Source organism: Mustela erminea, chromosome 17, assembly GCF_009829155.1.
Source record: "Mustela erminea isolate mMusErm1 chromosome 17, mMusErm1.Pri, whole genome shotgun sequence".
In the NCBI taxonomy this organism is placed as follows: Eukaryota; Metazoa; Chordata; class Mammalia; order Carnivora; family Mustelidae; genus Mustela; species Mustela erminea.
Genome location: NC_045630.1, coordinates 46,072,238 through 46,094,750, shown reverse-complemented (window position 1 = coordinate 46,094,750; position 22,513 = coordinate 46,072,238). Strand labels below are relative to the sequence as shown.

At 55.8% G+C, this 22,513-nt stretch overlaps 1 protein-coding gene across 5 annotated transcripts in view; it reads left to right on the top strand.

Annotated features, from left to right (window-relative positions):
• The first annotated feature begins 7,709 nt into the window (after positions 1–7,709).
• The window catches only part of SLC26A9 (solute carrier family 26 member 9), a 28,590-nt gene continuing 13,786 nt past the window's right edge, over positions 7,710–22,513 (top strand). The window contains exons 1-8 of one of the 5 annotated variants that reach the window (XM_032318396.1): positions 7,710–7,804; positions 9,103–9,284; positions 15,402–15,544; positions 18,297–18,436; positions 18,561–18,671; positions 19,314–19,489; positions 21,307–21,471; positions 22,052–22,204. In XM_032318396.1, the coding sequence (XP_032174287.1) occupies positions 15,420–15,544; positions 18,297–18,436; positions 18,561–18,671; positions 19,314–19,489; positions 21,307–21,471; positions 22,052–22,204 (870 nt within the window). In that variant the 5' untranslated portion in view covers positions 7,710–7,804; positions 9,103–9,284; positions 15,402–15,419. Of the gene's footprint in view, positions 7,805–9,102; positions 9,285–14,236; positions 15,545–18,296; positions 18,437–18,560; positions 18,672–19,313; positions 19,490–21,306; positions 21,472–22,051; positions 22,205–22,513 lie in introns of those variants that run through there. The other 4 variants (XM_032318397.1, XM_032318395.1, XM_032318398.1 and 1 more) reach the window with 4 other exon arrangements.

Below are 22,513 nucleotides of genomic sequence, written 5' to 3'. Positions count from 1 at the left end.
AATAAGTGAAACCACATGATAATTGACTCTCTCTGCTTGACTTATTTCACTCAGCATAATCTTTTCCAGTCCCGTCCACGTTGATACAAAAGTTGGGTATTCGTCCTTTCTGATGGAGGCATAATACTCCATAGTGTATATGGACCACATTTTCCTTATGCATTCGTCCGTTGAAGGGCATCTTGGTTCTTTCCACAGTTTGGCAACCGTGGCCCTTGCTGCTATGAACATTGGGGTACAGATGGCCCTTCTTTTTACCCCATCTGTATTTTTGGGGTAAATGCCCAATAGTGCAATTGCAGGGTCATAGGGAAGCTCTATTTTGAATTTCTTAAGGAATCTCTGCACTATTCTCCAAATTGGCTGCACCAACTTGCATTCCCACCAACAGTGTAAGAGGGTTCCCCTTTCTCCAAATCCTCTCCAACACATGTTGTTTCCTGTCCTGCTAATTTGGCCATTCTAACTGGTGTAAGGTGGTATCTCAGTGTGGTTTTGATTTGAATCTCCCTGCTGGCTAGTGATGATGAACATTTTTTCATGTATCTGATAGCCATTTGTATGTCTTCATTGGAGAAGTGTCTGTTCACGCCTTCTGCCCATTTTTTGACATGATTATCTGTTTTGTGTGTGTTGAGGGAAACACACTTCTTGAGTTTTGGACCCCAGAGCCACCCAGCCCGCCCCTGTCATCCCCACCGCTGCCGGCTATGCTGGAAAACCTAGAAAAGTGGCCGCGGCGGAAGTCCCAGGGGGGCCGTGCCCTAACTCCCTCTTGCACCCTCACTGGGACCACGTGCTCAGGGAATTCCAGCCACATCCCACATGCCCCCAACTCCCAGAGGGACAACGAGGCTCAGGCTGGTCAGCGGAGCAGCCTCAGGGACCCCGAATCCTGCGTCTGTCCCAGGCCACAGCACCGGCTGGTCCCAGGCAGTACCCAGAGTGGACAAGCCCCTTGAGGGCTGAAAAGCTATCCGTGACCACGCTCCCACCTCTGCCTGAGTCCCCCATGAGTAGCATGGCACAGAGGAGTTTGCCAGAAGGAAGGCAAGGGAGGAATCGGGGGCTAAGCGCCCTGACCTTGGAAGGTGGTAAAACAACCAAAAACGAGCCATAGGAGGTTTATTTGACATGATTTGGAGGCTTATTTGAGGGGTGGGGCACTGCCAAATTCCTGGACATGTCCCCCCAAACGACCTCTGGGAACAAACTCATGGTAGACACGCTCCCGTCCACCCTCGCTCGAACTGAGGGCAGCTCCCCCTGCCAGGTTCTGCTCTTGCAAAGGCTGCCCACACCTGTGAGTCTTATCCGAGAGGGACGAGTTTATTCCTCAGGAAGGAGGGCTCCAGAACCTAAAGGGTGAGTGGGCTCCCCTCAGGCCACCAGACTGCTGGCTGCCACGCTGCCACGGGACCAGGCGAGGAGTGGGGGTGAGGGAGGAGCTTGCCCCGAGCCCGCTCCCTCTTACAGACGCAGCCGCTCTCGCCCAGCCCGCACAGCACAGATGCTCACACTCACATTCCCGCCCTCCGCCCTCGGCACTGCCCAGAGGCAAAAGGGGGCAGAGGGGACCGGGGCTCCAAAGTCTGGGTACAGGAGACGCTGTGACGGTTTTGTTCTACTATGGCAGCCTGGGAGAAGAGCCTTCCAGAATCCATGCTGCCAACTGGCTGTCTCCTGAGAGAGTGAGGGCAAGACCTGTGAGTGGAGCTCAGCACCCCCAGTTTGCTGGTTCCCCGGGATGAAGGCACAAGGGGCATTCACCGTGCAGGGGGCGGAAGGGTGTCACCAGCCAGGATGTGGCTGAAGCCGTGGGGTATCAGAGCTGATGGAGAGAAGCAATGGCTGTGCCGTGCACAGTCCTCTGGGGGCATGTGTGTGTGTGTCCAAAGGAAAGGACCCAGCCTGACGAAAGCACTTCATTTTTGCCCAGTGACCCCTTTTACAGATGAGCAGACTGAGCCTCAGACGGGTCCCTACTTGGCCGGAGGTCACATGCCTAGCAAACCCTTAGTGTCTACTTTGATCCTGCCAAGAGCATGCGACACTCTCCCTGACAAGGAGCTGTGAGAGAGATGACACCCAGAAAGACCTACAACACCCCCACTTGGGCCAGCAGCAGGGTTCAGAGAGCAGCACAGCAGCGTTCGGAGAGAACAGGTTTGTGTGGTCCGGGCAGCAACCTGGGAGGAAGAGTGGGAAGCACTAAGCTTGGGGCGAGGGGGTGGGGCAGGTCCCTTCCACTCTGACTCTGTCCTGGAGAATGTGCACTAGGAAAGGGGACATCATTTTCTTACAACTTTCCCAAGGTCACAAAGGTCCCAAGGTCACAAAGCAACACGTTTGGATCCAATTCTCTTGCTGCCCCAGCTATACCCTGGAGACAGGATGAGGCCCTGGAACCCTCCCTTAGCAGTGCCCAGCTCCTCCAGCTACCTCAGCCTCCCTGAATTGGGGGTCTTGGGCCTCTGCACACCCCCATACCCCCCCACACATCCCCCGCCCCGCTTAGAGGCAGCCCCGACACTCAGGTTAATATGTGCCTGGCTTAAGGCCCCAAAGCAGAATTAGAGCCAGGAGGCCGTCAGTCAACGTTAATAACCTGGAACTCCCCCCTCCCCACCTTCAGCCTGATCCTCTGCATGGCCAGGGCGGCAGGAACTGCCTCCACCCTCGCCCAGTCCGCCTGCTTCTAGTTCTGAGCTGGATCTTTTCCTCTGTCTGGAAGCTGCAGGACTGGCCCACCCAGGAACCGCATCCCTGGGCTCTCGGGCCCCAACACACAGACCTGCTTCCCCCAAACCGCAACTTTAACATCTGCTTCCCCCAAACCCCAATCTTCACAAAACTGGCGCTCAGGGAGCAAGGCCGTCCCTCTGCGTGTGCCCACCTCAGAAGAACAGCACGTCTCAGGGTAACAATTGAGCCACACCGAGAATGGGGACCGGGAGGGGGTCCCCAAGTAATCCCCTGTTCCCTCTGTAGGCAGAGAACCTGCTTTGTGCTTCAAGGCCAGGCTGGAGTCCTGGGGCGAGCACTGACTTCAGGTGCCTGTTAATGCCTCTCTGGGTGACCTTGAGCAAGGCCCTCCCATCTCTGGGGCCTCAAGCTTCTCATCTGTCACACAGGGAGGAGACGGCTCTGATGAACCCTAAGGCTCATTGCTCTTCTCCACGTTCTGGGGGTCTGCGATACCCCCTTTACTCTAACCTCGGATGTCGGGGGTTCTTGGCCAATTCCAATCTGACTCTCCAGAGATCCCTTATCCTCCATACCTCAGAGCCCCCAGCTAGCTTCCTTCCAACAACTGCCCCCCAGATGCCACTAGATGTACTCCAGGAAGCCCTCTGCCTGCTTCCTTCAGACTCGACCTCCTAAGGACTGGCTCCCATGGGTCTTGTGTCCCCAGCACCAAGCACTGTTCTAGGCACATGGCAGGAGCTCAGCTTCCCTGAGCGGAAAGGCCAGACACAGGCTGGCCTCCCCTACTCACCCCAGCTCCCATCTCCTGACCAGCCTAAGATGCTCCCAGCTGGGGGATGGAGCCCCTGGCTTCCCTGCGGAAAGAGGTGAGAATTTGCCGTTCCTTGGGTTTCTCCACAGCCTGCCCAGTTCCCATGCACTCGTGAAACTGGTCGCTGTGGAGGCACCTTGCCACTGCAGGGCAGGGTGGTAAAGATTTTTCTGTCCCCAGCCTTGAGGTGTTTGTTTAAGTCACTGCCCAAAACATGATCCTGCCCACACCTTTGGCACAGGTCCCACAGAGAGGGCACTTGCAAGAGGCCAGCAGGTACAGATAAGGCCAGAGGCCCAAGGATGGACAGAGTTGGCAGAATGAGGCTCCTTCTTGGGCGGTTTAGCCCCCATTTGGTTATCTGAAAACTTGACTGGACCAGCTCAAAAGTGGGGTGTTGGGAGGGCAATTTGTGAATGCTTTGGCTTTATCTGCATAACTCAGTAAATCTCCAAAACCTGTTTGGTATGAGTGAGTGAGTGTGTGCGTGCATGTGTGTGTGTGTGTGTGTGTGTGTGTGTGTGTGTGTGTGTTGAGAGGTGTTAAACAACAGGGTTAAAGAGAATGACCAACCTCTGGGTCAGAGGCAAACACAGAAATGGGCTTATGGCAGAAAACCTTGAGTGGGCTCAGAAGTCAGTGGGTTTGGGGACAAGCCGGAAACCCCTTCTAAAAATAGTGTTTCCAGAGGCAGCCCCCGTCCCACCTCCTCACAGCAGTAGCCACCCTGGGGTTTAGAGCTCGAGTCTCCAGGCTCCAGCCTTGGCAGGCCCTCTGTGGTCCCCCAGCGACCCCCACCCCAGGGGAGTCTGCCCCGACCTCTTTTCCCCTCAAGGGCAGAGAATGGGGTCTCTGTTCTGCTCTTCCACCGCACCCCATGGTCTAGACGACGGTGCCTTCCTCACCTGTCCTCCCCACCAGCGTGAGATCTTTTCAGGGAAGAGGTTGTGTCTTATTTATCTCAGTATCCCCAGGACAGGTTTAGGGGTTTTAAGTGAATGAATGAGAAGGGATGAGTGAATGAATGAACACAGCTCCCAGTCCTGGAGGGGGAGGCAAAGTAGCTTGCTTGCAAAGGAACATGTATTCTGCCCCAGAGAGAGGTAAAGGCGGGATGCTCACCTGCTTTTGTTGTGAAAACAATGATTTAGCAAACCTCACTGCTGAGCTGCTTGGGGAGCAAAACAGTAGGTGTTTTTGGTTTTGTTTGTTTGTTTGTTTTTGCTCCTCTCTCTGTTTCTGAATCTCTTTTTCTGCATACTTTTACCGCTGCCATCTGCCCTCTCTCCCTATCTTTGTTTTCTCCCCACCAGCCCTACCTCTGTCCCACAGTTTAACTCCACCCAAGATACCATAACACGCCCTTTTTTTTAAAATTTTATTTTATTATATTTTTATTTTTTTAAAGACTTGTATTTATTTGACAGAGATCACAAGTAGGCAGAGAGGCAGGCAGAGAGAGAGGGGGAAGCAGGCTCCCCGCTGAGCAGAGAGCCCGATGTGGGGCTCGATCCCAGGACCCTGGGATCACGACCTGAGCTGAAGGCAGAGGCTTTAACCCACTGAGCTACCCAGGTGGCCCCCATAATACGCCCTTTTGATCAGGGCTTCTCCCCCTCCCTGTCCTCTGCTCATCTGACCTCTGGTCGGGCTGCCTCCTTCCTGGGTCTCCCACCCATAACCAGTCCCCAGATTCTGAGACCTCTGTCCAGCTCCCTTGGTGACTTTGTAGAAAACTCTGGGTTCATCTCTCCTTCCTGTCCTAATTATACAAGAACTGTCCATCCCAAATTTCACCAAAACTGCAGGAGAGGGGTTGAGAGAGGACGGCCAATGAATTATTAGCCCCAGAACCTATTCTGGAGGCCCCAGTCGTCTTTATCCAGGTTACCTTTGGAGATAAACCTATAAGGGAAACTGAAAGTGTCTAAAAGGTGGGGTCTTGGATAAGGTCTCATTCCTAGCTTTGCAGGCTCAAGCATAAAAGTGATATAGTAGAGTAAGTGTAAGATTTGAAACCATAATATCCAGGCTTGATTCCTTCTCTTCCTTCCAGACCTTTGTGACCTAATGACAAGGTATTTCACTTGAGTCAACCTCAGATTCCTCAACTGAAAAATAAGAACAACATGCCTATATGACATGATTGTTATGAGAATTAACCCAGATCACCTGTGTGAAAGCCAAATGTTACAATGGAAAGTCAATCAGACTCAGGGGAGGCTGACTCACATTAACAAAACTCACACTAGGCCAACTGATAGACCAGAATGTCCACGGGCCAATTTAAAACAACAACAATAAATGTACCTGCAGGCAGCCCAGATGCTCCAGTCAGTTGGGCGATGCCTCTCTGTTCTCAAAGAACCAAATTATAACCAAAAGTTTCCCTGCCTGGCCTGGTGTCCCAGGAAGGGGATTTTAGTTGTGGGATCTTGGTAGCCCCTATCACCCTGGCTTCAGGAGAGCCTGATGCCTCATCTACTTTCTAGGAATTGCCTGCCCAAAATTTAGAACAGGTTAAGCTCCCCATGCCACTGGACGAGGCTAGAGGTCCATGGATGGGGCCCTGCACTCTGGCTCTGCTTTGCTTAGAGACTCCATCAGACCACCCTTATTCCGTACATCTGCTTTGACCTCCTACTAAGTGCAGGTCCAGGGCAAGGTCGTAGGGATATCCAAGTGAACAAAATAGACATGCCCCGCCCTTCTTATGGAGTTCCAGGTCTTTGGAGAAACGCTGATAATTGAATGCATCATTCCCTCCATTGCGATCAGTGTGTTGTTACCATGGTGAAGCAAGGGGCATCATGGGAACCCAGCAGCTAAGCCAGCGTGGGAGTCTGGGGAAGGGCTTTTTGAGGAAGTGTCCATACACACATCATCCTTCCTTCAGCAGGTAGTAGGGTGGCTTGCATTCTAGCTCCCCGCAGTCACGTCCCGGCCCCCGGCTACACCCTGACAACTCTCAGTGACCTCTGGCGTTTCTCCGGTCCCCACGGCCAATGCATCTATGAACTCTCCCTTGGGTTGGGCTCCCATACAATTCATTCTTTCGTTCATTCAACAAATATTTATTGAGTCCCTATTATATGAAACTAGCTCCTTTTGCCTTCCCAGGGGGATTTTCACGCTGACTTCCAGGCAGGCCTTACTGAAGCATTCTGTACTGGCCTCAGCTCGCCTCAGAGCCTCTGTTTTCTTCTGGAGGGATGGGAAGAAAATTCAGGACCAGAACTGACCCCAGGTGTCCCAAAGAAAGGAGCTCTTGGCCTCAGGGCCTCCCTCCCAGGAGATATATCCAGAAACTCCCCCGGCCCTCTACCCTGTCGGAGGCTCTCCCACAGTGCTCAGTGGGCCTGGGATGGGCAGGCAGCTCTCGTCAAGAAGGCAGGTAGCAGCCTGAGCAGAGCCCTGACCGGGCAGACATTAATTCCTGAGAGTGACAGAGGCCTGTGATTTAGAGACTCGCCAGCCTCTCAGTCACCTTACATATAATTGTGGTAAATCCTGTTTCTTGAGCTCCTTTACCTGATCCCAAGCCCCTACGTCCCCCATGCACCCTACCTGGCAAGTTAGGAGGGCAAGGCATACTTTCCCTGTGGCACTGGCAGACAGAGGAGTGCCTTAAGGTTGGGGACAGAACGGGGAACCAGATCTCCATGGCAGCCCATATGTCTAGCGGGCTCTCAGCCATGGCTCGTCCCCTCGCTCAGAGGTCTACTGTCCCCCCAACACCCGCCCAGCTCTCCCTTCTTCAAAGCAAGCAGCCCCGGGACCCCACCCTTCGGGTGGCCTCAATGGGTTCCATTGTCCAAGAGGCTCTTTGGCTTGACCCCAGCCCTCCAAGCGGCAGGACAGCAAGCTCAGAGAGGGGTCTCCCTTGTCCCCTCCTCAGCCTTGGGGGAGCCTGTGGAGCAGGGGCCCCGCTGAATGTGACCTATTGTCTTCAGGGTGGATTTAGGAAGTGCCAAGCTCCCATCAAACAGCTCTGCTCCTCAGGTAAAACAAAAAAAGGGCTGTTCATTTAGGAACTTTTCCCCCTTATCTCCTTTTCCTATCTCCTCAGGCTTAGCTATGGTGTAGTGTTCAAAACCACTTCCCCTCAGAGCCAATCAGAAGCCGGGGCTCACCCCGTGGCCCTGAGGTAAAGTTATTTATAAACGCCTCCCTGGATTATTTGAGCAGAGCCCTTTTGCACACCTCGGAACACCTTTCCGCTCCCCGCTCCCCAGACACCAGACACACCTGCAGCCCTGCCCGGCCGGCTCCTCTCACCCACTGGTAAGCACCCCTCCCCAGGCCTCCGCCATGGGGCTGGGGGTCTTCCCTTGAGGAGGGCAGGCAGCGGGGACATAGAGACGAGGGCTGACAGGAGCCCACCGGTCACGGGGTAGGCTGTTGGTCAACCTGAGCCCATGTGGAAAAGCCGCTGGGGCCCCCAAGTGTGAGAGCAGCCCCCAGCCCTTCACCTGTGAGGGGCTCCCCAGGGTCCTCCCTTGCATGGAAGGACCTCAGCTGTGGGGCAGGAGGCTTGAAGGGGGCTGGTGGGAATGGAGCTCTCGTAGAGGAGGTCTGCCAGACCCCAAAACAGAGTGAGGGGAAAGAGCTAGCTCCTTCCCAAGGGCCGCTTTCCTTCGCAAAGGAAAGAACAAAAATATTGGCTCTTCCTCGGAACACCGGCCTTTGAAGTCGCTGGCTGCACCGCTGCCCTCTTTTCAAGTCTTGGAAGCAAAAAGCTCTTCATGCTTGGCTCGCTGGCTTGCTTCTGTGTGGCTCTCTCCCCCTCCTTTTGCCCCCGAGATGTTCTCTTTTGCTCACTCACCTCTCCACCAGCTCAGGGCGGCTGTATGGGCGGCGTGGGATCCCACCTGCCCCCATTAATCCTGAGAGGTTGGAGGAGGCGGAAGGAAGGGAGCCAGAGGATTAGGAGAGGGTCAGCAAGGGCCCAGCTCCATCGGGCCGGGGAGACAGGACCCAGGGGACCTGGTCCCAGGCAAATGCTTCAGCACAGGAGGGTAGGGGTGAGGACAGTGGTGTGGGCCATCTCCATCAGCCCCCCGCTTCCTAACTTCTCATCCTGAGGCTGTGAGGGGTCCTAGGTCACCTTCCGACGGTGCCCCCATTCCTCCAAATCAGCCAGTGAGGTCCCCAGCCTGGGTGAAGAAATCTTTTCTCTTTCTAGCATAAATTCCCCACTTACCCTTGGCCCCACTGGGTCTGAGCCACCAGGAGGAAGACCCACTTTCAGAGTGTGCCCCTCGGGTGGGAGAGTGTCCCAAGGAGGGCGAACTAAAGAGAAGTTTATCCCCGCTCCATGGCTTCACTCACACGGACAACCCTCTCCCAGAGCCTCACAATCCTCCCCTCTCCCTCCTCACACCCAGAGCCCCACAGTCCTGGTGTTGAGAACCTGGCAAAACCCTCCTCCGGGGCCGCATGGGCACCAACACACACGTCTCCTCCATCACCATAATGGCCTCTTCCGGGTACTTCCCAGGCCTGAAAGACTGTTCTAAATGCTCATCTGGATAAATCCCTGGGGGGCAGAGATGGACTCTTTCTTATCTCTTAATGTCCAGAGCCTTCCCAGAGACTGACACATCATCGTGTTTAGAGAGTGTGTGTTGAACTGAACCAAACTGACACCGGCGAGCTCCTTGAGGGAAAGAGGGACCCGTTCTGTGCGGACGAAACTCTGGACTCCTTGATCGAGACCAGCAGGGTCCTTCGCTGGTCTCCTTGTCCATTTGCCCGCTTCCAAGTAAGACTAACCCTCCTCTCCTTGCAGACCTCTAGGAGTCTATTTTAAGTGTCTGTATCAGGGAGCCCATGACCTTGGTCGGGTCTCCCTGCTGGAAAGTGCTTTTCAGAGTCTGACCCTGATCCCTTTTGCTGTGGTTTCTTCAGCCAGCTCCCATCTCCGTCCCCAGCAGGGACAGCAGAGAAGGAGGGGAGAGTGGGCGTAGAGTTAAGGAGTGGGATTTGGGGCTGGTAACTGTGAATCTCTCGGCTGCAAGTGTCCTCAGACAAGCCAGGGGACAGGAAGGCCACTCAGGGACATCTCATCTTCCCCTTCAAGTGACTGATAAGAAAAATCACGCCAGGGTAGAAAGGGGGTGAGAAGTTTGCCCAAGAAACATGGGGACAATAAAATAAAAGGATATTGATAAAAACACTTTGGAGACCCATAGCCTCTATACCTTCACCTCTCCTGTCGGGGACACAGTCCCCAGCTGAGACACCAAGCCTCCTATCTTTTCCCCAGCTCCCACCCACCAGCCCACTCAGAGATGGCTCCTTCCCTGGGGGTCCCGCCCTAGATGAGGCGGGAAGCAAGCAGCCGCTAAAGCAAAGAGGAAACCTCAGAGTGACCTTTTCTTTCCCAGAACACAGTGACCGCCCAGGTCGGGACAAGTGATAAGAATGCCAGGGTGAGCTGGCCATGCCGGGGCTGCTCCCGTGCCCGCTCCCGTGCCTGGCACAGGTGGTCATTCAGGAACCCCCCCCTCCCCTTCCCCCCACCCCCAACACACAGCGGGACTGAGGAGGAAGTCACCCTGGGCCACAATGACAGAATCACCTCCAGACCTGACCCAAACCCCACAGAGGGTTTTTGGCCTCCCGGCTCCCTAGATGTCCTGCCCTCATGTAAAGAGATGTTCTGCTTTTCTTCTCACCAGTTCTGGGAAATCTGAGAGGGACAAGGGCATGAAGAGGGAAGGGGTGGCCTGGCTGTGGCTGCAGGGACAGATAGGAAAAGAAAGGCCAAGAAAGGCAGAAGGACCTGCCCGAGGTTGCAGAGAGAGAAGAGAATCCTCCAGAGTAATCAAAGCGGTAACAATAAGGACACGCTCAGAGTCTGTTGCACGCTCACACGGGCACCGTTCCAAGCCTTTCTACGCATTAACTCGGGCACCGTGCCCAAGCCCATCTCTGCCCACAGTTTTGTACAGATGTAGACAGACCCAGTCAGAAACGTGCCCGAGAAGAGATACCTGTGGGCTTTCTTTCGCATGAATTCACTGCAGGGGGGAATTAGGATCCTGATGAAGGGCCCCAAAGAAGCCCGGGAGGAGGTCTACTCAGCCCATACCGCCCCACACATGGAGTCCATTTCCCCTTTGTTCCCCACCAGCTCCTTAGCACTGCAAAACCCCTGAATCCCCCTTGCCCCAGATGTGACCCCATTTCCCTGCCAAGCCTTGGAAATTGTCCACACGCCCACCCCTCCTACCCTCTGCATGCCCTTTCCTTCTGGCCCTCTACTTCCCTTAAACCCCACAGCTCTCCCCCGCCCCCCCCCACCAGGTCTCTCCAGCAAATCGGGACCTGCCCCTCCTTCTCTCCACAGAGCAGGAGGCGGCAGGGGCACCCTTTTGTTCCTCAATATTGTCACATGGCACCTGCCATTTCTCCCTGATCCGGTGGGGGAGGGGAGGCGCAGAGGGGCTGACACTGTTTGACGAGAGGCCGGGCTCCTTGCTACACACCTAGGGCAACAGAGCCCTCGACTTTTTTCAGCGAGGCTGACATCACTCGGCAGGGCTGTGTTTGTTTAACCAGGGATCAAGTCTTCTGTCCCCTACACCTCTCCCTTTCTTGCTCCCTCTTTCACCTTCCCACCCCTAATCTAGCATTGCAGGTGCCCTCTCCGGAGGTCCCTGGGAACCCCTTCCCTCTCCAGAGCCCTTGCCTCCTGCCACTTGGCCTCTCCCATCCCCCTCTCCCTCTCAGCCCACAGAACTGGCCCAGGGATGAAGTAACCCCCCTCCTAAGCCCCACCCCACCTCAACCCTACTCTTGGAATTAGGAAGTAGGACCGGGCCACCTCCTCACCAGGAGCTAGGGCAGCTCCCGTGGCTGCAGATTCGCCACTCGGTCTGTCATCATCCTGGGAAAGCCAAGGGCATGAAGAGGCCATCACAGCCCCTACAGAGCTCTGGAGAGGAGAGGCAGAACCCGGGAGTCCTGCCTCGTCAGCTGGGGTGTTCCGAAAGGAGTACTCTGGAGGCCACTAAGGGACGACCCCCAGAAAGCAAGAGCAGGGTCGCCCCTGGAAGGTCGGGGACCCAACGGGAGCAGCTAAGATGGAGTCCAAGGCCCCCGTTCAACTCCTCATACCACCTCCCGCTAAGACTCAGTCTCTTTATCGACAAAACAAGAAGATTAGACCAGCCTCAGGCGTAAGTTCCCTTCTAGACAAAAGTTCTGGAGTGGAGCTGGCTGCTGGGTTCCTCTTCTTTGGTCGGGATTGGGAGAGCTCCCAGAGCCTTCTCGATTTCAACACCTTATTTCTTGAATGAAACAGGCAGAGTGCAGGGGACCGGGCCGATTTTGCATTCCAGTTAAGCAAGGGAGTTTTTCTCCTCGGTTAGCCTGTGCACGCGGGGACTCCCCTAGCATCTGGTCCCCATCCATAGGAAGCCTGCCACTGGGGCAGAAACAGTCCTGAGTCATCCCCCTCCCAGAAGGATTTCCGCCACCACCACCCCCTTGCCTCTCTCCCTTCCCTGGAAGTGACAGCTGGGAGTAGCCAAAGCCAACACTGGTGTGCCGACTGGAGGGGCTCAAATCAAGGGAGGTCAGCGGAGAAGAAGAGATCCTAGGCCAGGGTGGTCAGGAAAAGCTTCAGAGAAGAGGAAGAGGAGGAGGAGGAAGAGGGCACGGCAAAGAGGCGAGGGAGGGGAGGGGAGGAGCAGGTCTTAAGGCTGGGCTGGTCTAGGGAGGCAGAGTGAGTCAGGGCATCGCAGGAAAGCAGGAAAGTGTGGACAGAGCACAGGGGTAAAATGGGGCCAAGCCTGTCGGGGGGCGGAGGGGGCTTGCTGAAAGGCGCTAGGGGACCTAGCCAACAATTCTCCCAACTCCACCAAAACAGGGCCAGATGGTGAAAGGACGAACATGCCAAAATAAGGAGTTGGGGTTTGATCCACCTGGAAATGAGGAGGCTGAGGGTTTCTGATAAGGGGGTGTAGGCTGCAGCCGGGGAAATCAGTCAGAAGACTAATGCAATCGTCCAGGTGTGAGATAAGAGCTGAGGGGGTGAGGGACAGGAGGCACAGTGGAAAGAAAGAGCCATGACATTTGGTGAACAGCTGAAGGTGGAGGCCGGGTGGGGAAAGAAAGGGCAGGGACATATGTGGAGGTGGCCTGGGTGACAGGGAAGAAGATCCCACGGAGGAACTGGGGAAGTGAGGGGCGCTGGGTTAGCAGGGCTCTGTGGAATCGGATGTTAACCCCCTCCCCCACCCACTAGAACTTAGAACCTTTGAGAGCAGCCTGGGAAGGGGCTTCAGGGCCCCCCCCCCCACCTGCCAGGGGCACGGAGGCAAGGTCTCCCACCACCCCCTCTTCCAAGGGGCTCTCCCAAAGGGCTCTCTCTCTTCGGGTCCAGCTCCCCTTGAACTTCTTGGCCATTCCTTTGCAGACAGTCTGTTGGGTGGCCGGGGACAGACCCCTTCCTCTAAACCACAAGTCCTTCTCCCAAGCCGGGCTGGAGCTCTGGTTCCTCTGGACGGTCATGCTCCTTACTCATCGGTCCCAGAGGGCCAGCCAGGGAAGACACTGGAAGAGCCTCCAAGCCCCTGGAGAGGGTGGGGAGGAGGCGGGGGAAGGGCACCCACCTCACTGGAAGGTGAAGGGCTGGTTGTCTTTCAGTAGTCTCTCCCAAGACGAAGGAGGCACCCTCCCATCTTAATCATAGTAATCATCACCGTTACCATCTACTGGGCGCCTGGGAAGCCCAGCCGCTTCGCACACGCGGTCTCATTTCGTCCTCGCGGCAGCCACCCGGGAGGGTTATTACCCCCACTTACAGATGAAGAAACTGAATCTTTGAACCCAGCTCATTCTGGTTCTAAAGCAGGTGCTGGTTTTCTTTACGCCACTCTGCTTCTTGCTTCTCCCACTGAAATGCCTCTTGTGTCATTGCTCTTACTCATGTCTGCCCATGTCTTCTCCAAAACACCATTTATTGATTCGTTCCACAAGCATTTGGTGAGGACGTACAGAGCGCCCGGCGAGGGGCTGGCATAGGCACTGTGGGCAGTTTCTCTCCCCAGCTCCCTCCCAGCTGGGTATCACCCTGGGGGTTTGCCAGGCACCCCACCTTTGCTTGTAGGCCCTTTTTTTGAAGGGCAGAGGGAGAGGGAGAAGGAGGCTGCCTGATGAGCAGGGAGCCCGACGTGGGGCTCGATCCCAGGACCCTGAGATCATGACCTGAGCTGAAGGCAGAGGCTCAATTGACTGAGCCTCCCAGGTCCCTCTACTTATACGTTCTGATGGGCTTCAGGGTCCCATGAGCAAATAAATGGAATTCACCAGCCCAAACTTCAACAGCTTGGGTAAAATCTTACCAATAATAGCAACTCACATTTGCCTCGGTTTTTGTACATTTTAAACATCCCTTTCTTGCCTATAACTCATCTGTGCTCACAACCCAGTGAGATAGATATGTTACTCCCATTTTACTGACAAGGAATCTGAGGCTTAGTGGGGTGATGTCTGTTACCGTTCACCAGTAAACCAGGACCGGAAGCCAGGTTTCTGGAACCTTGTTGTTGGTTTTTTTTAAGATTTTATTTATTTGACAGACAGAGATCAAAAGTAGGCAGAGAGGCAGACAGAGAGAGAGGAGGAAGCAGGCTCCCTGCTGAGCAGAGAGCCCGATACGGGGCTCGATCCCAGGACCCTGGGACCATGACCTGAGCCAAAAGCAGAGGCTTTAACCCACTGAGCCACCCAGGTGCCCCTCTGGACCCTTGTTAATGTACTTTCCATCTCTCTGCCGTGGTCTCTTCCACAAAAGTCATTTACCAGTCATTTACCATTTACCGACAAGCCCTAATGCACCCAGGTTCTCCCAGAGGAAGCCAAGGGTTGTCCCTAGCCCCCTAAGTGGTTTCTCACTTTCAACCCCATTTCCAATCTTTTGTCAGACTGGCCATGGTCACTCCACACTCCCCACCTCCTTCCCTCAAACCTGCCCTACCTCTTCCCTCTCCCTCCTGCCTCCAAGGTCCCCCCCCCAGGGGGTTCTCCCAGCTGCCAGGAGCAGGGGACAAGAGGAGGGACCCGTCGTTGTAGGAAGGATGGGGGATGGTTCCCACAGGGAGCTCCTCTGGGCCTCAGGGGCCCCGGCACTCGGCTCTGCCCCGCTCAGCTCCTGGAACATCAGCCGCGTTGCGCAAAAAGCGAGGAGGAGAGAAACACCAGTACACAAGGGTGGGGGAAAGGTTAGGCCCAGGAAGCCGTGGGAGAGCCAGCCGGTTCAGACCATCCTGATTTCCCCAAACGCGCCATTATCCCTCTGGGAAAACCTGTTGGTGAAGTCCTAGGTGTCTCTTTCAAGAAGGGTCCTCCTGAGGTCATCTCAGCCATCCCCCCCCTGCCTCCAGGCAGGCCATTTTCTCTATTTCCCCCAAGATGACTGGCTGAACGGTATGAGCCTTTCTGCCAGGGAAACTGAGGTCTGGGGAGAGCGCCCGGGGCACCAGGGCCTGGGGCTGGGGGCGGGGGACAGGACCCACGGGCTGATATCCAGCGGTGACTCCTGCCTTTGAACTCCCACCTCCTCTTTGCCTGGTGTGCGGCGGGGGTGACAGTGACGTCACAGGGGTGGTGTGCCAGCCACGTGCTGGGCGCCAAGCAAAACAGCCGGGGCAAGTGTGTGCCTCATCCGTGCCTGGGAAGGAAGGCCACCAAAAGAAGTGAGTCTGGTGGAAAGACCTGAAAGCGGGAAGGGAGGCACCTTGCTGGGTGGGGGCGGGGAAAAAACCAGGATAAAAGCCTGCTTGGCCCGCACTGGAGAGAGAGAGAGAAGGCCCGAGCCGGCGCCAGCCAGAGATGCCCCTCGTCTCCCCCTCCTCTGCCTCTTCCAAAGCTTGTCAATGCCCCAGACATGAGCCAGCCCAGGCCCCGCTACGTGGTAGACCGAGCTGTATACTCTCTCACCGTCCTTGATGATGAGTTTGAGAAGAAGGACCGGACGTACCCACTGGGAGAGAAACTTCGCCATGCCTTCAGGTAACATGGCCCAGAGCCCAGACGCCTCTTTCTGCTGCTCCCCACCAAAAATCCCTTCTGCACGGGGGTATGGCTCCTGTACCGGTACGGCTGAGACAGGGCTGGGGGAAGCCGTGGGGAGGGAAGGTTCTGGAACCCTGACTTTAAGATCCTACAAGCTCTCCTGGACTGACACCCACACCTGGAGTGGCGCCGGGGGGTGTGGGGGGAGGGACTAGCAGCCCCAGTTCCAGAAGAGCTGTAGGGCATCTCCAATCCCTGGCATGAGATTCTGCCATATTCTCTGTCCACTCAAGTCTCTCTTGGGTTCTTAAGGGAGCTCTAGATGGGCGTGCTACCCCAGGGGCAGTGGGGGCATCAGAGCCCTTCCTTTAATGTCCTTTCCCTCCTGATCAAGACAAATCTGTAGCCACCACCACTCCCTGCCCTTTGTCCTCTTTCCTGCCTAGATGTTCCTTCCTTCTGCGGATCCAGAGATGGCCCAAAGGCAGCCCTTAAATTCCTGGGCTTTCCTAGAGGAGCCCTACCAGGATACAGTCCTTCCAGACCCCCGGGCTCTTTCCACTCTCAGATCTCTGGCACCGTGCTGGGGGGCAGCAGAACCTCACCTCCAATGGCGGGGTGGAGGGGCTTCATGAGATGATCTCTGCTCATCCTGCAGAAACCCGAGGCTATGAGCTTCACCTTCCCTCTTCCTACAGTCCTGGCAGACTTTGCTCGGTCCTGGCTGTGGGCTGGCTTGCTCTTCCTCACGCCCCTGGGGAAACAGCTGATTCAGTTACCCGGATTGAGGTCACTGGCAATGGCTGAAGTGGAGATGCTGGTGGAACTGGTTTAGGCTGGGGGAATCACCCACTGGAGTCCTCACTACTAGCCCTGGTCCAACCCTGCTTCTCCCAGGAGACTCCTTTCTGCCAGGCTTACCCAGCCAAAGCCTTGGGTGTTCAGTGCCCGGGGACCGTACCCACAGCTGGGTTCCTCGGACAGGCGGGCTCTGCCAACCGTGGTTCCCAAAATGCTGGAGTTTGGGTTGTTTCTGTGCTGGAGGGTTGAGGGTATCTGCTGTTGGCCAAAAAGATTATAGATTAAAACTATAAAGTGGTAGAGGGAACCAACAATTCCCACGAGGCTGGCACTGAGCCTTAAACAGTGCCTGACGCCCAGAAGGTGCTCCAATAAATATTTGTTCAATGAAGGAATGAATGAATGGCTGGAAACTAATCCCTCTGTCCACTTCCCTCTTGGGCTCTGAAGCCTCTGTAGAGGTGTTTGGCATCTGTTTCCAGCCCTTCTCTGGGGCCTCAGATCGTCTTGCCCAACATGCGGCAGGTTTGCCGCACAGCCAGGCAGGTATGAGCTCCAGGGCGGTGGTGTGTCTTCCCCTCGTCAGCTCTGTGTTGGGGAGTCCAGTTTCTCTGCCACAAACAAACTTGAGTGAGTTCCTGCAGGGCTGGGTCTCCCTTAGGACAAAGCTTTAGAGATGCTTTCAGCTATTTGCCACTGGTCCAATGCCCTGTCCACCATCCCCAGGATGGGAGAGGCAGCCACGTGCCCCCAGAGGGTGTTGGTGGTGATGCCTTTCCCAGAGTGGAGGCTGGGACAGAAAATCTGTCCAGGTTCTCCACAGGTTACAAAGCATTGTCTGTATTGATTTTAGTCTTGGGTGCCATCCAGGGGACCCAGGATCAGGGAAACTATTGTTGAACAACAGCAAAGAGCAGGAATTGGTGCCGGGAAGGAAAGGAGTCCTAATCGGAGCAGGCCAGTGAGTCACCACGTGGGCCCCGAGTATTTGAGTTCCCTCAAATACTGGGAGAAGAAAAGCAAACGCCTCCCGCCTCCTTCCAGTCATCAGTCCACGAGCTGTCACCCTCGAGTTCGTAGGCCCTTGTTCCTAGCACTCTGAGTTTCGATGAAAAGACCTCCAGGTGTTCAACAAACAGGGAAGGTGGGGAACTTTCCCCACCCTGCCCTGACAAACGAGCAGCTCCCCGATTCTTTCCGCACCCCCGATGAATTAACAGTAAGAAGAACTCCAACATCGGAGTCATCACACACGAGGGACGGTGGGTCCGCAGAGGCGTACCCTGCAAGCACAATGGAGCTTTCTTTGGGGGGCGGTGCTGCGAAAGATGGCGGTAGCCCCTGCTCCGACTGAGTTCCAACACCAGCCCACCCTTTCAATCATCCATTCATTCAGTTACTCCGCAAATATTTACTAAGCAGCCCGATACAATGTACAAGATACACAAGATGAACAAGACAGCCAGACTCTCGGCCATGGTAAGGTTTGCTGTCCAGTGTGAGCGAGAGATGACAAGCAAGTAATTACAACCCGGTGTATACACCAAGCTGCAGAAGCTCACTCACCTGGGTGCCCAGCCCTGTGTTCCGTCAGACTGGAGAAAGGCCATCTGAGATGGGGGCTGGACCCTGTGGCTTGGAAGGCTAAGCTACCCCAAATCCATGCCTTCACACCAAGTCACGTGATGTCCCAGGGGAGCAGCCAGCTTCGGAAGACGCCCAGCTAAGCCCAGGGCATGTGGACGGCTCCCTAAAGAAAGCCCCGCCCCCTTCTCCTCAGCATCCCCGGCATCAGGCCCAGCGTGGGTGCTTACTGAATGCTGAATGAATTCCGAATGAATGAGTGGATGAATGAATGAATGACCAGGAACGGGACCTTGTAATCTCTCCGCAACTCGGAGTGTCCAAACCATGCCGTGCTGACTGGAAGCCTGTCCTCTTCCCTCAGATGTTCCTCGGCCAAGACCAAAGCTGTGGTGTTTGGGCTGCTCCCTGTGCTCTCCTGGCTCCCCAAGTACAAGATCAAAGACTACATCATCCCCGACCTGCTGGGTGGACTCAGTGGTGGATCCATCCAGGTCCCACAAGGTGAGGGGTCCGTGCCCTAGGAGGTGCCCGTGGCCTGCCGCTCCCCTGTCCTTCTCTCCCGGCCCCCTGTGACCTCCACAACGCAGCCCTACCTCTGAGCCTGCAATCTGTTTGTCCTCCGCAGGCATGGCATTTGCTCTGCTGGCCAACCTTCCTGCCGTCAACGGCCTCTATTCCTCCTTCTTCCCCCTCCTCACCTACTTCTTCCTGGGGGGTATACACCAGATGGTGCCAGGTAAGGCCTCTCCCCTCTCAGCGGGCAAGGTGGCCTGGACCCTGAGGACAGGGGGCATGGCAGAGGGGTTTCTGTCTTCCATCTGCCTTCTCCTAGAGCGGGTGCCCGTTGGTCCCGAAGGGACTGTCCCTGTGAACGTCACTCCCAGGTCCCCTGCGACCTTAGAGAAACCACGGAGCTGCCCGTGAGCCCATTTAGCACTCCCTGTTCTGTCCTCCTCCCCGGAATGTGGGGAGCACTCGGTGGACCAGGATATACTGTGAGCCCCAAAGTGCCCAACAGACGTGGGAAACTGCCCCGTCACTCTCACACTGGTCCCTGCAGGGACACTTGGCGCTCTCTGGTGCTAAGTGACGGGGAGACAAGGGCCTGCTCACAAGGCCTGTTTCTGGGTCAGGCACTGCTTGGGTTTCCAAGCTCGTTTCTTCACGCGCCCGACGAAATCACACTAGCAGCCGAGGTGAAAGCCTCTTGAAAGTGCAGGTCACGTTTACGTGTGAGTGACTGTTGTGTTGCTGGAGAGGAACATTGGAGGTGGGGGGACCCATCCCTCCGAGGGCAGGGAAGCTCTGCTGGGCCCCTTTCTGTTTGTCCAGGGCTGTGGTCCAAACCTCTGACTCGCTGGCTGGGTGGGCACCGCAGGTACCTTTGCCGTTATCAGCATCCTGGTGGGTAACATCTGTCTGCAGCTGGCCCCAGAGTCGAAGTTCTGGGTCTTCGACAATGCCACCAACAAGAGCTACGTGGACACGGCGGCCATGGAGGCTGAGAGGCTGCACGTGTCCGCAACCCTGGCCTGCCTGACGGCCATCATTCAGGTGAGGGGACTGCCGCGTTCCCTGCCGAGGGCTCAGCGTCAGGAGAGCATCTTTTCTGTCCTGCCCCTGCCTCCAAAGTCCAGTTTTTGACACTGAAGCTGATTCAAGGCTCTACCTCCTCCCACTTCCCCATTCCCGGGGCCACAAAAGACCTCCAGAAATCGGTGTCTCTCCCCACTGCCTCCCGCAGGTCCCTGAGACCAGCATCTGCCCCTGGTAAAACTGTCCCGAGTCCCAGACTATCCGGAAGGCTCACCGCCTCTCTCTGCCACCCTCTCCAATGCCCGTCCCTCTGCCAGCAGGGTCATCCCAGTTCTCTAACATCCCTCACCCCCCTCCACCTCCTCTACCCCAAGCCACAGCCTCACCTGTTCCACATCAGTTACACAAATTGCAGAGGCCTCTGCTAGGTTGTTTGTTTGGTTTGCGTTTTTGGTGTTTTTTTGTTTTTGTTTTTTGTGGGGGTTTTTTTGTTTTGTTTTTTTGTTGTTGTTGTTTTTGGTGGAGGGAGGGAGGGCTTGGTGTTTTCTGGTTTAGGATTTTATTGATTTGAGAAAGAGAGAGAGCATGAGCAGAGGGAGGAGCAGACTGAGAAGGAGAAGGGGGCCCAATGCGGGGTTCCATCCCAGGACCTGAGCCAAGGGCAGATGCTTAACCAACTGAGCCACCCGGGCGCCCCTCTGCTAGGTTTTATGACGGGAAATGATGCCTGGTGGGACACTAGAGCAGGAAGCAACCAACCTCAGACGACGCCTTTAATTCATCCGCTCATTCAGTTGATGTTTCTGGTTGCTTCGCTGGGCTAGGCCTCAGGGGAACAATAAGCAGAGAAGGGGCCCGGTTCCCCAGTTGCTCCCAGCCCCGCAGAGGAAGTAGTCGTGTCAACAGATCAGCGTGGAGGCCGTGAGATAAGCTGCGTAACAGAGCTGTGTTCAAAGGGTGTGAGAGTATCGAAGAGGGTGTCGAGAGTCGGGGAGGGCCTCGCCTCAGAGAGGAGGTGACATTTGACCTGAGTCTAAAGGATGAGTAGAGGTTGGCCGGGAACCGAATGAACGAGGCACAGAAGGGCAGTCCAGGCAGAGGGAACGCACCCCAAAGCGTGGAGACCTGAGGGTGTGAACTGACTGAGGAATGATGAGGCAAGAAGTTTGGGGTGGCTGGACAGCAGGTGGCTTTGGGGGATGGGCCAGAGACGGGGCTGGAAATAGAGGCAGAGGCTGGACAATGGAAGCTGAGGTCTGTCCCCTACACAGTGCCTTTAGGTGGGATTGGCGGTCTCTAAGGTCATTCAGGCCACAGAGAGGAGAAGTGGGAAGTGGTTTAGAAGAACCCAAGCAGGCGGCCTGTCAGGAGACTCTGTAGAGGCCCAGGCAAGACTCACGAGGGCTAGACCAGGGTGGCAGCCACGGAGAGAGCCCCCGCGATGGGGCGGACTTATGGAACATTTGGCCAGGGCCGTTAAAGGCGTTGGTGGTAGGCTGGATGTGGGGTTGGGGGAGGATGACCTCCGAGTTTTTGGTTAGCCCACTGGGTGGCTGGTGGTGTCGTCTACTGAGAGAGGAGGGGCCTCTCTGCGGGAGGACCTGGTGTATTCTTCAGATAAGAAAACCAAAGCCGGAGAGAGGAAGCGACAAAGAGGCCTGTGCCCCTATGCCGACTTGAGATCCGCCTGGCACAGCAGAGGGCCAGACCCGGTCACAAAAGGCTCATTTCCCTGGGGCTGCTGCCTGGAACTCCAGCCCGGGTTTGGGTCCGGCCGTTGCAGGCACTGCCAACCCCTCTCGTTCATCCCTCCACCCCCACCCCTCTCGTCTCAGATGGGCCTGGGCTTCGTGCAGTTTGGTTTTGTGGCCATCTACCTGTCCGAGTCCTTCATCCGGGGCTTCATGACGGCGGCCGGCCTGCAGATCCTGATCTCGGTGCTCAAATACATCTTTGGACTGACCATCCCTTCCTACGCAGGCCCGGGGTCCATCATCTTTGTGAGTCTAGGAGCACACCCCTGCAGATGGGGAGGGGCTCAAGCAGGCACAGAGCAGGTGTTACTGTTGGAAGAAGCTGTGAGCTCCTCCTTACACGACGTTCGCAAACAAGGATGACCCCCGGTTGACCCACGGTTCCTAAAGGATTCTCTGGGGGCTCCCACTTTGGGAGCAAGGGTGAAACCATGACCTTGAGGGCTCACTGAGGCTCTCTATGGTTAATCCCGGCAGAAAAGGAGTTATCCATTCTCCATCAGTTCCTTGATGTAGTGCCTCAACCACTCCTTGCCTGGGAATTCCTTCCTTACGTCTTATCTCCAACTCTCTTCCTTGAGCTCAGATTCTTTCTAAAGAAAAAGAGAAAAAGAATCAGCATTCCCACACTGGCGTGAACTCCCAGTAAACCCTTTGGGAGAGGCAGGAGGAAAATGGGGAGCTGTGGGAGACCAGGGTCTGAATACTGCTTTGGTGCGCCTCCATTCACATTGACGACATCCTTACACTGGGTTAGACACCCCAGGGTGGGGATAGCACAGGAAGAAGAGGTGGGAGTCCATGAGCATGGCGCTCTCTCCCCCAGACCTTCATTGACATTTGCAAAAACCTCCCCCACACCAACATCGCCTCGCTCATCTTCGCCCTCATCAGTGGCGTCTTCCTGGTGCTGGTGAAGGAACTCAACGCTCGTTACATGCACAGGATCCGCTTCCCCATCCCTACGGAGATGATCGTGGTAAGGACCCCGTCTGGGGCTGGAGTGTTGGGGGCCAGGCTGGAAAGGCCATGAGAAATGGAGTTCAGCTCCACCCAAGGCCAAGGGAGAGCCCCTACCGACCTCTGCCTCCCCCTCCACTGGCAGCCAGTAGAACCGGCAGTTGGGTAAATCCATTCCATCCCCCTGTACATGGCTCCCACTCTTCCCTGCTCCTTGGGTTGTTCCCCTTTGAGGGAGAAGGAGAGTTGGATTTGGGGTCCCCAGAGAAAAGGGAGGCTTGGGAGAGCCCTGCCCTGCCCATTCCCATTCTGCATTTTGGGGTTTGCA